The sequence below is a fragment of the Rhyacophila brunnea genome, unplaced genomic scaffold, assembly GCF_057557595.1.
Source record: "Rhyacophila brunnea isolate RB1 unplaced genomic scaffold, BYU_Rbru_1.0 scaffold_23, whole genome shotgun sequence".
NCBI lineage: Eukaryota > Metazoa > Arthropoda > Insecta > Trichoptera > Rhyacophilidae > Rhyacophila > Rhyacophila brunnea.
In genome coordinates this window covers 23,699,830-23,719,688 of record NW_028232893.1, presented here as the reverse complement: position 1 = coordinate 23,719,688, position 19,859 = coordinate 23,699,830, and the positions used below count along the sequence as shown (strand labels likewise).

At 34.5% G+C, this 19,859-nt stretch overlaps 1 protein-coding gene across 1 annotated transcript; it reads right to left on the bottom strand.

The window, feature by feature from the left end:
* Nucleotides 1-7,119: 7,119 nt before the first annotated feature.
* Rilpl (Rab interacting lysosomal protein like) lies at nt 7,120-19,367 on the bottom strand. Its single transcript, XM_085950218.1, has 7 exons — nt 18,973-19,367; nt 16,038-16,313; nt 13,854-13,928; nt 11,110-11,208; nt 10,271-10,362; nt 8,490-8,651; nt 7,120-8,239 (listed from the first exon to the last, which is right to left on the bottom strand). Exons 1-7 carry the CDS (start codon nt 19,273-19,275, stop codon nt 8,134-8,136), a joined length of 1,113 nt encoding a protein of 370 aa, XP_085806344.1. The 5' UTR covers nt 19,276-19,367; the 3' UTR covers nt 7,120-8,133.
* Nucleotides 19,368-19,859: the final 492 nt, after the last annotated feature.

Sequence of the window (19,859 nt, the reverse complement as noted above, 5' to 3'; positions counted from 1 at the left end):
TCCTTTAAAGTTTTGGAAATGTCCCCTTCTCTGCTTATTGCATCCATCAAAATTCTAGCTCACATGACAACATGACACGCGGCAGACTACTGAATTTGACATACGAATACCGGCGAATTATAGAGCTTGATTTTGTGCTTTCAACCAGTAATAATTACAAAATAAAAAGAACTTTTTACATACAACATTTGTAAATTTTCTGTTGAATCATATAAACTTGACAATAATTCTATGTATTAATAATTTAGGACAAATAAGGCAATTGTCAACAAATCATTTTTTTGCTATTTTGCAACAAACAAATATAGAATACTGAAATGTCATTTTGATTTCCATAGTAACGCACGTATATATTAATAATTTAGTTGCTAGTACCACCCCCTTAGCAACCAATAATAGTGGATTGGATTACGGATTTCTTCCGAAATAACTTTTCATACAAAACAGAATTAACTGAAAATGAATTCAATTCTACTTAAAGATGGCTAAAAGTATTAAAAAAATGCATTGGCATCGTGTTCTGATATATTCTAAAAGTTTAATGTCTAGCTAGTCGGGAAGTTAGTTAAAAATCGATTGCAAAATTTGTACTGGATAAACAACCACCGGACAAACAAGAATACGAGCTAAGAAAAACGTGGTAAAATAACGGCGGATTATAGTAGTTGTCGGATAATCGAGCGGCGGATTAGTGAGAGAGTACTGTATCGTGTATTCTTAAGGCCACTTCGGTACGTAAGGATTGCTATGCATTTGGCACTAAATATGTAATAACTTTTTACATGGTATCTTCATGTTTACGGCGTGGAATTATGTAACATGATTTTACCCATAAAATGGGTGTACATACCATATAACAATTTCTTACAGTACAACGCCATTTATAGTCAGGTCGCAGCACTGAAGTACAACTTACGATGGTAGTGCTAGTTATTGATTAACTTTGAAAGCAACACAGTAATCTGTTTACAGTAAATAAAGATTTTCTATTGCATATTTGATTTAAATTAATTAACGTATTACCGTTTATTTCAATATGAAACAATCATTATTTTTTACATTGAAGTTAATGGCCTCACCAAACCACATCGGGCGTATCACGAGACCCTACGGTTCGATGTGAAGCATTATTTTCTTTATGACTGGGAATGCCTCAGGAGCAGTTACCCAAGACTAAGGTCGCCATGCACTCAAATGTGCTTTAACTGAATTAAGAGTACCCATGGGAGAGATGAGCATGTAGAGGCAATATTAAAAATTGTAGTAAGTAACAAAAGCTAATATAAAACTGCCGAACAATCTAAGTGAAGAGATCTTCACGTTGCAGTATTTTTTACAGTTTACCACATTGCATTCAAAGTATGAGCAATAATTATTATTAGCACTACGTTCGAAATTCACAGTTTCGTGCCGCGGTCTAATTATAGTGGAACATGTTACAATGTTCATCCACATAATAATATTGTCAATAACGCTTGACATTTGTTCTGCGGGTTGTGGGTTCGAATCGATTTAAAACTCGGTCTAAATGACATGGCTTTGCAATCTATAACAATATATATGTGTTTGGATTCAGGGGCCTTATGTTGTAACTTGCGAGTTGAAGTCGCCCGGTCGACATGACGTCATATGACATCATTGTGACGTACTACCGGAGTGATAATAGCATTCGAGTAATTAACGCTACTCAAATACTGGCGTTATTCATTGTCCCCATACACAAATAGGTGTTTCAGCATAATAATATCTATGGTGAGCCGTGTGCTTGGGCGGCTCGCCTCGATGCGTGTATTGAGGTTACGTCACAATTACGTCATGTCGTCGGGTGACTTCATGTCACAAGTTATAACATAAGGCCCCAGTACATGAAATCAGTGCTTTGAGAGAATGGGTAATGACCAAAAATTAAAAAACTACACACTAGCTTCACTGGTATGAAAACATTTAGGTAATAAAATGAAAATGAATGAACATAACTAATTTTATCATATCTAATTTATACTTATATTTTGAGATTTTATAGTTTATTTAGTTATTTTAAGATGTAATAATATCAAAATAATACTTAAAAGTGGGTATATTAAGATTATAATGGCCAAATTACATGAATGACGAGATCAATACATAATAAATGTCAGTATTATAAATTTACGTCACTTTTAACCTGTTTGGACAGTTTGACCATAGATTTTTTTAGTCGACTTATAATCTTTAACACTAGCAACATAAACATTTATTATGTATGTTATGGGCCATTCACAACAAGCATTGCAATGATCCAATTCTTATCTGAATCATATTTATGCGTATCATCGAAACTGTTCATGTAATTTAGCTATAACTTTCTTATAAAATGCAAATAAATAATAATTAGTTAACATTTTTATTTATTTATTGTTACTATTGAAACCTGCTAACTCATTCTTCCAAGACAAGTGCTTACGAAGGGATACTGATCACATTATTGTCTTAGTGCCGAGCCACACCGGGCGACTTTGGTCTCGAGACCAGTCGCCGAAACCAGACCGATTGCATGCAGTTTTTTGAGAGCGTATTTTTTTGCATACTTGCGTGTACATTCATTATTATTTTTATTATTGGCTGCCTCTATGGTCGCCGGCAAGTCGCCCGAGTAAATCGCACGAGGAGACCAGAGTCGCCCGGTGTGGTTCGGCTCTTACTATTCAAAGCTGCTATGTCCATTTTTAGGCTAAAACTTATTTCAATTTGAATACACGTCATCATCCAATTAAAAATGCTATTAGTCGAAATCAATCTTGTAGTGACAGTTTCACGGATTTAATTGTTATATATTGTCTTTAATTGAAGTACTTAGTTAGATTTTCCACTTATTTGTAAGTCTCTGAATAACTAAATATCATACATAATTTTAAAAAACACTTTCTGAGAAAATATATTATAACCAATAGAAAAAATCTTTTTGAAAAAAGTAAGCCATCCCGGCAGGGAATCGAACCCTGCATCTCCTGGGTTTACGCCCCGTCCGCACATTACCTCTATGCTACAAGGCGACGTACTAATTGCGATTACGGATTGCGGTTTTCTAAATAAACAAAAACCGATTGCCAAAGTAGCTTGATTTAGAAGAACGCTGATGAGTGGGTATTAAAAAGGCCAATAGTTAAAATTTGTCGCAATTAGTACGTCGCCTTGTAGCATAGAGGTAATGCGCGGACGGGGCGTAAACCCAGGAGGTGCAGGGTTCGATTCCCTGCCGGGGTGGCTTACTTATTTCAAAAAGATTTTTTCTATTGGTTATAATATTTTTTCTCAGAAAGTGTTTTTCAAAATTATGTATGTTCAATAATTACAATGTTACATTCTTAAAATATTGTGAATTATTCGTTGAATAAAGAAATAGTTAACTAAATATCAGTTAGTGATAGGCATGTCATCATCGAGGGTTTGTAATAACTCTGATATGATTACTGCGTAAATTGGAAGTACATATTACGATCACATTAAAATGAGATAATGAGGTCTATATAATTAATTAAATCCCATCTTGATTGTATATTCATAGGTTTTAAAGTTCAATTTCAAGCTTGATTTTTAAATGGATAGCACATTCCAATTAATTACAAATACCAAGCTCCCTCGCACATACAAACTTGAAACGACTCCAATGCAACATCCTTGTCTATTAGATTTAGTTGACATTCAAAAAACACATGTAACTTAATGCACTGATGCTCACATAGTGACTCAATAATACTTGTTGAAAAAAAAACCATCCAACCACCGGCAACTGCAAACCTGTCAGAATAATATTCTCAATTGACACTGAATATTTCCCAATATGTATTTGATATTTTTGGTTGACTGACGTTTATAAATTGTGTCTGTATGCGTGATAAGAAAAGCAATTTTATTACGATATCTGAAATCGTATTAAGTTGCAGTTGCCTCGAATGTCTGTGTGCAAGCCACCTAAGACAGATACTATATAATTTTGTATTATTTATAAATGCTTACTAATTTGGACATAGAAGGTTTGCAGATTTAAACAATATAATATAATTAATATATTATATAAAATGGAATGTAGATATATTAAAATGAATATTTTTTATGTTATTTCATTAGTTAGGAATTTTTTGTTTTCTATAAGAAGTGTATTTTAACTATCTATTCAATTGATAATAATAATAATAATATACTTTTCTGTAGGATTGGCTGAAAAGTTCCAAGGAAAGATTGACGAAAAATTTTAGTCACTACAAGTAATTTAAAAACTAGTACCGGAACTTTTTGGTCAACGATGTACATTTGCAATGTAACAGCTGTTAGCAAAAAGACTTTTTGATTTATAAAAACTTACAGTATTTCTATTTTATTTGTATGTGTAAATTGTTTTAATAACTATTGAGATGTCATTTTGTTTATACAGGAAAAATTAACTCTATGTAACCACTAGTCGGTACTATTATGTACTACCATTTTATCTTTAATAATATACAATTCGACCGTGTCAACAAAACAATAATGTATTAAAATTGACTATAATACCGTACCCCGTTGTATTCATAAATCCCATTTTTTGTCATTAACGTATTCTATAAAATATTTCCAAAAACATCAATAAGCGTTTAAAAAAAATTTTGAGTTTTAATTTATTTTTATGTTCATCACGTCTTCGATTCAGTCTGATTTAGGATAGCGTTCCTTTAGTAAATATTTGAGTTTTGTCCATTCCATAGACAATTATTTATACCATATCAAAATAGATAGACAACATTACATAATATAATAGATTACGAATCATAAAATATATGATTGATAAGGTATACTTGATTCGATATATCAAGATAGTCGGCTGAATTTATCATAATCACCTGTTTTTGCCCTGATAATTAATAGGATATTGCACTCCAAATGTGGTTGTCGAATAAAGAAGCGCTAATTATAGTGGTTTTCAAACTTCTTTTTTTACCAAAGCTTTGACTTCAACCCACTGTCGTATCACCTCTTCTCCTCTGAATGAGGATCCATCGATTAGGCCATATCTCTAAATCTGTTAAGGCGATACATCAGTGAAACGGCAAATAATTTTCAACTATGGGCGCGACGAAATTTTGGACTCGCTCACTACTCGCTGGCATTCTGAGAGAGAACGTCGAGTTGGGCACACGTCAATTTGTTTCGTGATGGCGACGGGCGTATTAATTCTTTAATCGTGTAAAGATGACTAAAAACGTTACCCATTTACTTAAAAAAGAAAACATGTCAATGAATATATTATTATTGTTACTAATAGAACATTAAATGAATGCATGTTGGATTTATATGACAAATTATATTTCGTTTGGCATGCGTCATTTGCACCCGCGACCGGCAATCTGCGCATCGCCTAGCCACGATCTTTTTAGACCGTGCCTCAACTGAGGTATAGCCTTAAAGAATTACAATTTTTATAATAATTCATCATTTGGTATATTTAACTAAAAAATGACAAGATTGCAAAATGTGAGTTATGTTGTGACTCTAGGCAACTCATATATCATAAGGATATGGTTTTATAAGAACATAACCACATTACTCCAGTCAACGGTCTCAAAGACGGAGACCACTTTGATGATTGACGGCACTTAAAGAAGAAGACAATAGTCGTTAGAATTGAGCAGCTACTTCATATTTATTATCAGGGAAAGAACAGGCATTTTATTTCAGTTATATTGGTAAAGTAAATCCAGACTGTCCGTTTGAAATTGGATAAAAAGATTTAAACTTTTATCATTTAACACTATAGTTTCAAATTCTGATGAGCAATGTGACATTACATATTTTTCTTCCGTCACCGTAGGTCAAAAACATATTTTTTGTATATCAGCAATTTCATTTTTAGTGGCCAATATAAGTAATCTACGCTTCAATAATACTTGTATGACAATAAGCGAACAACAATAGCAATTAAGCTTAATACAAAAACATGAATCGCTTATACGAGAAGCCTAAAGCTACACTTATTAAAAAATAAAAGCACCAAACAAAATATTGCCTAACTCACATCGATCATAAGTACATTAATTATTAAATTTTAAATAAAGAACACACTCTAATGTCAAATCTACAGCTTGAATTGTCTATGTTTTTTGCTGTAGATTTGGCATTATGCGTTGGAATGAATGAAACAATGAAGAGACGTTTCCACAGTGAGATTATTTTTCGATAGTTATGAGTTGAGAACAAATACCAAAGAATAAGAGGATCGCACAAATTTTCATTAGAGTGAGACACTCATATTATATTATAAAAACTACAATAAAAAAAATTGTCTCATTAATACACCTTTAAATTACCAATTAAAATTTCACTTCTTGAGACGGTCACATAAACACATCATGATATAATATAATTCATATTACTTTGCCATTTTTCAATGAAAAATGCTTTATTTTTGCAGGTATAATAATATATTTAGTGTTATTAGCAAGTATAAAGATATCAAAACTGGATTTGAAGTAATCCTGACACCATCTATGAATCAAGTTAGTAATTTTATACCTTGATTAAAATAACAATGATAGTAACTAGCAATAAAATTATTTTAATTAATTTTAAAACACCTCAGATTGGATAGTTATTTTAGGTAATGCCTGCAAAGTTAGCATTTTGGTATGTTGATTAGTAGTAAAAGCCCTCGCCAGGCAAGCAAAAATGTGTTTTGAATCCCCTGAAAAATGAATGATCGCAGATCGGCCAATGTGCTTTACAAAATAAATAATCTATACAACACCAACCACGTTGAAATTTACCAACAACTATGCCTGTGAGGTGTTATCTACAGACTGCCAGAATATTCCCGTAAAGATATTACGGAAAAAGCTTAGAATGAAGTAGGAAAGACAATGGGTTTGACAGTTTGAGGTTATGAGATTATTAGGCTTCAGTAACGCCGTCTGCGAAGCATCAGTCACTGGCCAGTTTATGAGTTCCATCAGCAACCAGTTCATCAGATTTTAGTTTCTGCGTGAGCGGATGGCCTTAGGCTCTATCTCTGTAGAAGGAGGTTTTCAATACTTGCTAATAATTTTTAAACAAGCTACTAATGAATATAATACATACATAAGATTTAAGAATGTAGCATTTTTTGTTATTGAAGTTACATAATTTATTTAGAACGGAATTCAATCTTGTCTCATATAATTTATCTCACTGTGGATTTATATCTCAATGGAATGAAATGAGACAAAATGTTTAAATAATAAAAAAATATTAAAATATGTACAGAATAGACTAACACAATTGAATCAAGGACAGTGATCAAAATGCCTGAGCCACAGGGCGATCAGACATTCCAGAGCGGCCACGACGCAAACAAAAAACTCCGTCTCGCACGTTCCCTTAATCACAATGGCACCCTTCACATTCAAAATGTCCGCTGCCTCCTTACGACTAGTCTCAATAATTGATACATTATATATTTCAGTCGCTAAATCTAACTCTAGATTATTCCCCGTCACGGAAGACGAAACGTCCGGCTTGCGCTTTAAACAGAACCTACAGATGTCGCCGTAATCCGGCAGGCTACTGACAAACACGGATTTCGAGGTCACCACGCTAGACGTCGATGAAACCCTATTGAATACTACAGAACTACAGTTAACAGCATTATGAGCAGAAACAGACATGACGTTCAATTGATTCGATATAACGTTTTCATGTGATTCAAAATTACTATCGTATTCCGTAATTGATTCAACATTTCCAGTGTATTCCAAAGATAGAAACTCATATTCGGAATCATCTGTCAGAGTTTGAGAGCACTCCGTATCTTCAATATCATTAACGTATTCTGATATATCTTCATAATCATATGACAGTGATTCTTCAACGGCATCCAAATATTCCAGAGATACATCGTCAATTTTAGACGAGTTCTCACAACTTGCGGTCTGACATTCTGTTTCTAGTTTTCCTTTAAAGGTTATACTATCCAAATCTAAAATATTCAGTGCCCTGTCGGTATTCGACAGTGATTGTTTCTCTAGAGTTTTTGGCTTGGTTGAACTAATTGTGCTTCTCTCGCACGAGCATTCTTCCTCGGACGGCGCCGTGGATGTTGATGAGCGGGACGTGCGCGGGATACTGTCTGCGGTCTGCCGGGGGCGCTCACTTGTCTGCTGTGGAGGCGGCCATTTTGGTCGCGAGTGATGAGAAGGAGCGGCCTGGAAATGATCCGACGCTGACGTCGTACTCGGAGAACAACTTCCGAAAACTAAAATAAATAAAAACAAATATGAACTCACATTTCAACTCGACTATCATAAGGTGTTACATAATTAAGGAGCTGAGGATTTAAAGAACCCAAGTGTTCTGGTAATCGCATTGAGTAAATCGAAGTTAAATATGCAATTGACTGCAATGTGAAATGACTTGTAGCTAATTTAATCATCAGCCTTAGTATGCTTCACTTTCATGTATGAAAAGGTTTTTTTGGAAAAATTATAAATTTGTAAAATACTCACAACTTCCTGATTCCTGAGGGTTGTCTCTTCCACGGCGCATCGTCGGGTTCGTAAGGCATCGGTCCCTGAACAGGCGGGTCTGTTTCTTCTTCACAAGTCAGACTTGTTCCACCGTCATCGGCACTACTCGAGTCCAATACGTCATCCGCTTTTGCATCGTCACTGAAAGTAATCGGAGAGACCAATATAATTTAATCGGAAGAACTGCCAAAGTTGGTGTGTTAACTCGTCTGCATAACCAAGAAGTTCAACGGCTTTTCAGTCAGTATGTTCTGCACGTTATCATACGACATGTAGCGTTGCTTTTATCACCATTCCCACAATTTTCAGTCGTGAAGGGACATATAAACCACCCACAACATGGAAGGTGAATCGACGTTTTTGTTAAATTTGACTACACTAGAAACAAGGATATAAGCAAAAGGTTTGAATTATACTAGAGGGAGTCTTATAATCTTTTAGTATTACAGCACTCAATGGCATTTGTGGATTGTTTTTATTGTGGTAAAATTGGTGGTCACAAATTTTTATTTATTTTGAAAATTGGCACATTGAAACATTGCCAGCGAAATGTGAAATGAATTGCAGCTATGGATGTCATATTGAAACAAAAGTTTCAATATAGAGCCATCAAAGAATCAATAATAGTAATTTTTTCAAAAAAATATTTTAAAAGATTAATATCGTATCGAAAAAAAGTATTAATGAAAGTAATTAAAGAAAGATACTTTTTTAACATCCCTATATTCTTTATTATAATTTAAGTGATCATCTTACAAGTTTGTAGTTTAAACCAACCAGACAATCAACATACCTTGGTCACGGAGGTATCGAAAAAAGAAATAGTGGCCCCAGTTAGGACGTGTATTACAATCTCCAGAGCAATAACTATCAGCTGTCTTTCTGCTAACCATCGATGACCATGTTCAAACTACAGACAGTGGTAAAACATTCACCCTATGATTTTCTTTTGTGAACCAACAAACGTTTTCTCGAAACGACACAATACAGTAAAAAATTTACATGTAATATCGTAATAGATTCTTAGGTTTCCACCGCGTGTACTTCTTCCTTCTTTCCTCGACGTTTCGGGCTCGTTGCAGAGGCCATTATCAAGAGATATGTATTATGATGAAGTGTAGTGTAGTAGGTGTATGAATGCAAACGTCAGATACCAAAAGGAATAATCCGATTAGCTAAGAGCAAACGTTGCTCAGAGTAATATGTCAATCGTTACGACCAGAGATACCCGATCGAATATCGGATTTTGCTAACAGTGCCGGAAGCCATGATGTTTTTAACCGTCACCCATCATCCCTATTAATATTTTCAGGGTTTCTATGGATTTCAATGGCCTCCTTTAGCAATCGTGAAAAATATCATTTATTCTGACCCAGTACTTTGGTTTTGAAGTTAAATTTGTGTCCTGTATCCATCGAGTGCTCGGCAATTGCTGACATGGTGTAGTGTTTATGTCGGTATGCCCTCTCGTGTTCACTCACACGCTTCTTTACCATTCGAGACGTTTGGCCTATATACTTTTTCTGAGCAATGTTTGCTGCTCTTAGCTAATCGGATTCCGTTTGGCATTCCTCACATCTACACTACACTTCATCATAACACATATCTCTTGATATTGGCCTTTGCAACGAGCCCGAAACGGCGAGGAAAGAAGGAAGAAGTACACGCGGTGGAAACCCAAGAATCTATTATGACAAAAACCAACCGTGAAAGTCTCAAACTTTACGTGTAATTATAACTTTAAAAGACAATCAATTCACCTAATCTTTTTTTGCAACGCTTCAACCTGTTTTCTGAGGTCATCTCTCTCCTTGATCAGTTCGGCCATCTGTGCACCGTTGCCACTCCCATTCTGAAATCAATTCCAATAGTTTTATCTCGGTTAAGCGTACTATTCTATATATTTCATTTAAAACATCCATATTGCCAAAACTATAGGTTTTAAAATATTTTTAGCATTGGAGCATTTATTGTCAAATCCGAAAACAGCTGACAGCCGTGGCTGTGACCATTGGCCGTCTAATGGAAACGTGACATGAAATGCGACTCTCATTGTGCAGTGCGTAAGGCGCTGGCCTTTCATCTGGGAGCTCCGGGTTCGATCCCCAGTGACGACACAATAGATTTTCTCAAAGCCTGGGTGTTTGTGATCATTTCACTTCTATTACTAAATACACTACTGTCATGGGGCCTCTAGGCATTCTTATAGAAAATACATAGTGTCGAAAATGTGTAAGCATGTAGACAATTATAAAAAAACCTTCATTGAGTCATGCAGGTGTCGATGCAGTGCAGTACAATGTGAGGTGACCTCATTGTTGTTCTGATGATTTCGACAGATTTTGCTAACTAACAATGTTCGTTTAAAGGTTCAAAATGTGGTACGGGATGGGCGGATCAGTCTGATAACATTTAAACACCAAAAAAACGACATTAGGTACACACTGTTTACCATAGCGGCAGCTTACTGTGACGTCACATTGATAGTACACGACATACACCATAATATACTTTGTGATTTACTGTTACTTAAAAAAATGTGAATTTACAAGGTTTACAAGTTATACTGACACTATAGTAAATAGAATATGAGACTTACTTTATCTTCAGCGAATGCCTTTCTCAAGACTTCCAATTCCCGCTGTCGGTTTTGAGCTGTCGCCTCGAGTTCTGCCCTTTGACCACATAAAACACGCATCTGAAATTATTTTCATGAGCAAATTGATAATGTGTTTAAAAAATGATACAATAAGTGCAGGAAGAACCATAGAGTATCAAGTACATGGCCTAAAGTATAACAACACAGGTAAGATCGAACGCATAACGTGGCAGAGGAAGATGCCGCAATCTCATGGTTTAAGAACTGTTCTGGGCAACAGCCAATAAACTGAAGATCGCCCTGATGTTGACTAACTTTCGATATGCGCTGATATAAAGAAAGTTAACACAATAACACATTTCCATTATTTTTTTTAATCTGAAATATCAGAGACACTAACTACTCAGATCAATTTTGTATACAAGGCGGTTATCTAAACTTCAAGTTAACACTAAAAACCTGTTGCCTATGCCGCCAAGTCACTTAACATTTTGTTAATCTAATTAAAGAGCTACAATTATGTATGTGCTTTATACTGGTAAGTAAATAATAAATTATTGTTGTACATGTTATATATAGCATTAACAATATACATATATTACATTGTGCAAAGGTTTTTAAAAACTAACTAACACATGTAAATTGTAGTCTTAGTTCAATAAAACTGCGCGTTTGAAACAACTAGGTGACGTAATTCATATTTGAATCGGCATAAAAAACAAACGCGAGTGTAGAAAAAGCATAACAACTCAATTATTGTATTAGTCGGTATCTATGAGATTTTGTACTTTGCGATTACTTTCAATACCTATTCTCGGCCTATTGTTGAAAATATTTCCCATAATCAATGGCATTCGACAGTTTGCGGGCGTGTAATATGACAACTGTAACTTAACCGCGAGGCGCGGTGATGCTAGTGTCACGATGTGAATATTAATTTTCCGAATCTGCATCTCAAGATATAATCGCTCTCTGGGGCATGTATTAAAAAATATTACTCCTAATACTTCATACCCCGTGATAATTAACGTGGAATACGACATATCATATTTATCATCAGAGTCAAGTGTTATGTTGGAATAGCCTGCTGGTGATCATTAATAGCTCCGTTGAAGAGTCAGTGAATTTTTGGCTTTCACTTCTTGCTAAATATTACTGTCTTCATTGATTCATGATCATTCATATGGTACGCATGATTTACCCATTGTAGCCTACCAATATCAGAAAATTGAATTGTGACAGCTTCGTCATATCGAGGGCTTAGTGTCAAACAACACTATCTACAAAAGTGCAACTTTACAGGAGAGCCAAAAATCGTTATTTTAGATTCTTTTAACTCAACAAGGGAAATGTTTATTTAAAACCTAATATTAATATTTTATAATTTATTGTGTATTGTACATTTATCTTGCTTATGATGATGTTAAAATTTATAGGGATAGTTTTAAAAAAACATGAAAACAAGGGTAACTTATGTAGTTAACGTTAAACTTTACTGACGATTTAATAAGAAATTAGAAAAGATTGACATAGCGTTGTTTGACTATCATGTAGCCGTAAATGTAAAATAACGTTACCTCAAAAAAAAAAAAACACTTTTTTGTAGATAACGTTGTCTGATTTTAAGCACTCGATATAGACCAGTGTTTTTCAACCGGTGGTCCGCGGATAGGCACCGGTCCGCAAGAATTTATTACCGGTCCGCGGAAACTTTCACCATGCTATCAACCGACTATATCGCTACACGATTCGGGGAATTCGCACTAGATGAAATGCTGGGAGAATTTTTGAATGTTGCTCAGTAGCTCATAAAGATCAGATTATTGGAAATTTTTTCGACTTCCTATTTATGTGAAAAGAATTTTTCATCCATGTCGATTCTCGGATGTAATGAGGAAACATTCGTTCACATTTTACTTTATGATTTTCTCCATAAATTAATCACTTTTATAACGAGCTACTTATCGGATATACCGAGCAAAAATATCATCAAAAATTTTCTTAAAACTGTTAATGTGTCGATCGTTTAAAAACATTTTAGACCCTAAGCAATAAAATCCGACCGTAGACCGATGCCGCCGGGATTGGATTACGTTTACGACACTATTTAAGTGTCTAAGTACCTAATTGGTGTTTTCACCGACATCATTGAAAAAGTATCCACGCAAATTCATGTAAAAAATCCAAGCTGAAGTCGGTAGGTACCTACCAGCATTCATTACAATAAACAACTTCTTTCGTAGTTTATGAATGCCATGCTTGCTTCGGGGAAAAATTCTAATTGTGTATTATTGTTTGATTTGCGACATTTTGTGTTATGTGACCACCCATTTAAAAATACCTATTCTCTGATATAACGAGTAATGCTTATGAGGAGCAAATTCAGTCGGTCCCATCTTCCTCGTAATAAGCAAGTTCGACAGTATATCAAATTTGCTTACAAAAAAAAAGCAGCAGACGTGGCACTAACCAAAAGTTGTAATTTTGATTCAATAAATAAAATTCCATCTACAATGGTTATCGTTTCTGGCTAATACCGGTCTGCGGAATATTTCTCCTATGTTCACCGGGTCGCGGGTGGTAAAAGGGTGAAGAACACTGATATATACCGAAGGGCTAAGCGTCAGAGTTTTTATCAATTTTTTATTGTCTTCGATTGGCCCAACACTAACACATTAAAATTATCTCATATTCAATTATGGTTTTATCCTAAATATTTTGGAAGTAATTTGCATAAGAATCACCTGTAGTAATAAGCATTTTTGTTTGCGCCGCACTTCGCGACTAGAGGCAGCCAACCGTTTCACCTGAGTCGTTAGCTGGAAATTAATAAATCGTTTATTATTAATTACATCCTATTTTAGGTTGAATTTAAATAACTTCATTAAAATTTATATAGTAATGATGTATTTCAATCACAAAGTTTTCGAAGTCGCAAACAGTAATGGCAGCAAGCAGTATGACTATAATACAGTGGCGAAGGGTGGAGGTAGGCAGTTAAGATCTGACATAAATAGTGCACAGTAAACTAATGACTGGATAAGTACGCAGACAAGGGTTTGCGATGTGATAGAGTTCGTTAAGAGCATACATAAGTGAAACGGCAAATATTTTTGAACAGTAGGTGTGACGAAATCGTCCAATCGACCAATGGGAGACCGACAGTCGAGGTTTGAGCACGTCAATTTGTTTTGTGATGGCATCGGAGGAATATATTCTTAAATCGTATAAATATGACTAAAAAACGTTACACATATACTTAAAAAAGAAAACATGTCAATGAATATACTATTATTATTACTAATATAACAATAAACATAACATTAAATGGACGCATGTTGAATTTTTATGACCAATTATATTTTGTTCGGCTCGCGTCATTTTCACAATCCGCGCATCGCCTAGTCACGATCTTTTTAGACCATGCCTCAGCTGAAGTATAGCCTTAAAAGCCTCAAATGGAGATGGGCTGGACACATAGCTCGAAGAAGGGACAATCATTGTTCAAATTTAGTCATCCAGAGGTATCCAAGAGGTATAAAACGTCTGCAAGGTAGACCTAGACGTTGCTGGATCGATGAAATGATAAAGTTCTGCAGAAGTACATGGCAGTGCAACGCACAAGACCGATAGAAGTGGAATCAGCTTTGGAGAGGCCTTCATCCAGCAGTGGATAGATTCAGGCTGATAATGATGAAACTTTGTCAGTCATACGTATTTGTTTTCATTGAAATAACACTACAATTTACAGAATATGGTGTTGGTTAGTTTTTATAATTCAATTAAGCCCTGCGAAAACCAAGCTATAATAGATAATAGTCAAAAAAATACTATCTATAAAATATCTAAAATTATGCTATTAAATCATACACTCTCTCTCATCTTAGATATTTTATAGATATAGTAATAATATTTGTTGTCTATTATGGTTTGGTTTAGGCAGGGCTTAATGAATTTTAAAAAACTAACCAACAGCATGTGTAATATTGCGTATTCTTATTATAAACAAATAAGTATGAATGTAAAAGTAAGTGTTCACAATTTTTATCTGATCGCCCAAATCGCACCAAAACTATTTTGGTTTGGTTAATTTTTAAGAACTAACCAACAGCACGTGTAAATTGCAGTCTTAGTTAAATAAAACAAATACTTATGACTGACAAAGTTTAATGTGCACTATTTATGTCGGATCTTAACAGCCTACCTCTGCTCTTCGCCACTGCTATAATAAGAATAAGCATTATGAAATGGAGCCTAAATGTATGTAATTGAAGCAAAGAAGTACCACTGGTCCACCGATTATGTTAGCTACTCTATGACAACATCTTCTTGGCTACGTGTTTAAACTGTGAACTAACATGCTCCTCCCATTTTTAACCGCACTTCCATTATAAACTAACAAGCTCCTCCCATTTAGTCGACAACAGCGCCTTCCTTCACGAAGCCAAGAAGATGTTGTCGTACAATACACGTGACTTCACACTACTGCTATGACATTTATTTGCCAATTTGCAGGACAAGTAAAAAGACAATCCGTCTCGATGAGTAAATAAGCAGTTTATAATACTAGATACATAGTTGAAAAATCCTGTAAAATTAGCGTAAAACCATTTATAACTACAGTCGTATGAGAACATAAAAAATGGCAATCATTGCATGTGTTAGAAGATCGAAATACTAACTGAGCGATGTTAATATTTGTGAAATTTACAAACTTAACAATGCTTCACGCGTTTACTGAATAATTTCAAATGAAATAACGTATAAAGCTACTTCTATTTAGTCAAAATCTTTGGTTATAATATTTGATCGCAATTCGCGGCCAAAACCCGCACAGGATCGTATAGCCAATTAAAAAAAATCTCTAGAAGGTTTTTTCCACATCTTTGATTTTAATAGACTTCAATTACATATTATGTAAAACATACCCCTTCTATGACTTTCTGCTTTTCCATAATAGCGCCGTCTTTTTCGCGCAGAGCCACTCTCTGCTGTTCATTGGCCTCGCCCATCCTCAGCCACAGCTGTTCCCCACCTCCGCCACCTCCAGTTTCGACCTCTCCGTCGATCTTGCCATCGCCGGGCACACCGGCACCCCCCTCTTTCTCTTTGGAGAGCCGTCGGTTTTCCTCCTGCAAGCGAGACACCGCGGAGACCAGCTCTGCGGATTCCACTCGCCATTGCTCCTCTATCATTTCCAACTCCTGAAAATTACGATATCATTTATTTCATGTAATTCATTTTTCATATAAAGAGAAAACTTAACGGTAATGCAAAAAATTGCAGGGCTACATACTTGATACTACTTTTCATAACAAATGTATAATGAATTAAACCAAATATTATGATTCCTTTGAAAAATAAATAAGTAGGTATAAGTATTTCAGTGAATTAATATTTTTTGGAATTTTTGTTTAATTATCCAATCTTTAGAAGTTTTGAAGACCCATGTTGTGGCCCAAGTATCAAAAAAATCGAAGAAAGTATATTCTATAGATACCTAGGTACTATATTATTGCAAGTGACGTAAATAATAAATAATATTTTAATTTTTGTGTGTTTTTGAACGCTGGTGTGCCCACGGATTATCTGTGCGTTTTGTATAATTTTTTTAAAAACACAAATATAGCTGTAATAATATTTGAAATTTATCAATAAATAATTACACGATAAAAAGAATTTTTTATACACAACGTTTTTAAATTTTCTTTTGAATCATATAAACATGACTTGACTAGCTTAAACGATCAAAAAAAATTGTACTTGATAGAAATAATACTGAAATGTCATTTTGATTTCCATAGTAGCGCACGTATATATTAATAATTTAGTTGCTAGGACCCCAATAATAGCAACCAATAATAGTGGATTGGATTACGGATTTCTTCCAAAATAACTTTTCATACAAAACAGAATTAACTGAAAATGAATTCAATTCTACTTAAAGATGGCTAAAAGTATTAAAAAAATGCATTGGCATCGTGTTCTGATATATTCTAAAAGTTTCAAATGTCTAGCTAGTCGGGAAGTTATTTAAAAATCGATTGCAAGATTTGTACCGGACAAACAACCACCGGACAAATAAGAATACGAGCTAATAAAAACGTTGTAATAAAATGAGTACAATTATTGAATTATTGTGTTAGTTGATTGGATATAATAAATTTATCGTCGAACAGGCTACTTAATTTACTTCGAAATGTCTAAAACTGCATACATTTGGCGCTTTGTGAAAACAAAACCAGTAGTGGTGCCGCGAAGCGGGATAACAACGCGGATTTAGTATATTTATAGCTGTTTGCGCACTTGGTTGTCATAGTACACTGCCTTTTTATGCTTGACATTATTTTTTTCAAGACATACTTACCCAAAAATAAAAGAATTGAAAATACCAGACTCAAGTAATGACATTAAACTATCTTCATCAAAAATCTTTATGCCAGCGCTCCATTGGCACGCAAGTCAGACGATTTACAGTCTTCGGACTTTTTTTTCGCGTGGAGCACCCCTGATCTGCGGACTTTTTAATCTGCAGACCAGGCTCGTTGGATTTTAAACATGTTTGATATTTTACTCTACGAGTGGCCAGACTTCGTCCGTCGATCACTACGTAAATTCGATTTGACATTAATACGCAATCATTCGGACCGAAAAAAAATCTGTAATTGTTTATTGATTGATTTGATAATTTACACATTAGAAAATGAGAGATCTATCAATTATTTTTTTATTTGTATTTATGAAATTCATAAAAGAAAACATAAAACTTGTGTTGTTTTCATTGCTCTAGTATTTTATACAAGTCTACATATAAATAACACAAAATTGTAGGATTATCGGAAGACATTAGGATAATCACAACTTTTGACAGCTCGACTTTTTTATTCGTTCGTTGATCAGTAGCAGAGCATAGACAAATCGGACGATTTATTGTCCTCGGACTTTTGGCTCGCCAATGGAGCGCAGGCATTAAGATCAATTCAACAGTATATTTTGATAATTTGACATTATTGAACCTGTGATTAACATAATAACATATTTCTAATTATCGGTAAGTAACGTTTTCAAATAATATTTAAAAAATCGTAATATAAGGTTAGGTAGGTATTGATTAAGAATTTTTAACAAAAAAACGAAGATGTATTTGTCAAATATATAATTAAGTATATGTTGTATTCTCTGTGTCACAGTGGTGAAGGGTGGAAGTAGGCTGTTAAGATCCGCCATAAATAGTGCACATTAAACTATGTCAGTCATACGTACATGTTTTCATTGAAATAAGACAACAATTTACAGATGGTGTCGCTTAATTTTTAAAGTTCAATTAAACCCTGCGAATAGTAGATAATAGTAAAAAAATACTAAATGTACTAAAATTGGGACTGCAGAAACGACATGCAAATAACAAGAAAACGTAAATTCCAGGCACGTAAAATCGAGATTCAACTGTTTTATAATATGACAGTTTCCTGTCAGATACATTTTTGCATTTCACAAAAAAAAAACAGGGATGTGTCTGGAAAAACCCAAATAGCAACCCTAAATGACGTGAATCGAGATTATATATTACATCCTGTACATAGCGAATAAATTATGCTTCATTATTAATAAATTTTGGACAAAAACCGGGATGTTATGATACAATGTTTATAAATAATACATTCGTAACTTCCTATGATCAGTACTTCAATGTCGGAAGGAATAGGAAAATAAAACCTACGTATTTTTATTGCGCATATTCCATGACATAAAAGACAAGTAAAAAATGAAGTAAAGAAAAGCAGCATTGATACAGAAAAGATGACCTTTGTAACAGAGACGCAATTCTAAATGTCACCAAAATATTGAGCGAAATGTAAATACCTTCTCGAAGCGTTGCCTATATTCGGCCTTTTCCATTTTATCATTTTCCAGCTGGGAGATTTTATCGTGCAGATCTTGGAGGGCAGAATTTTCTCTCTCATTGCGGGTGGCCAAGTTCTCCAATAATTCGAGAGCGTTGATCACTTTCGGCAGGAGCGAAGTTATGGCGTCCGCCCCGAATTTGTCGATGATTATTTCGCACTCTTTGCCTATTTCCGATGCGATGTCGTACACGTCCACCACGGTAACGTCGTCGCCGATCTCCGCATCAGACATCTTGGCGTACCGCCGATGGAGAGGCATAAATTCGCTTTCAAAAATTACTATTTACGACTGTCTGGGAAACTTCCTTATGTCACAGATGTCAGATGTCACTTGGGCGCCATTGCCATTACATTTGATTGCTTGTTTGTTTATATTAGGCTGCTGCGTGAAGTGTTGCGTCAAAAATTGCTTTAGTTACTGGCCATTAAAGTTTTTATTAAAAAAAAAATTGCACAATGCTCTCGAAAAATATTGTTTGGATAATTTTAAGAGTGAGAAACTTAAAATGTATTTTTTGAATTTCATTTCAGACTGTATGTAAGTATAATATTTTTAATTATTTTAAAATGATAATATTTCTAACAAAATTATCCATAAACCAAGATCCACGGAAAAAGATGTACCTAGGTATAATAAATTAATAATATTTTCATAATATATGAAGCTTTAACGATATAATGGTTTTAATAAAGGTAGAAACGGTGAAATCATTTTATTTGTCTTATTCCAAATTATATAGAAACCTGTGGGCTAATAATGCTCCTATGAGGGATTATAAAAAATGTTGTGGTATAAATGGATTGGTTTTGAAGGTGATAACCTAAATATATATAAATTATTGC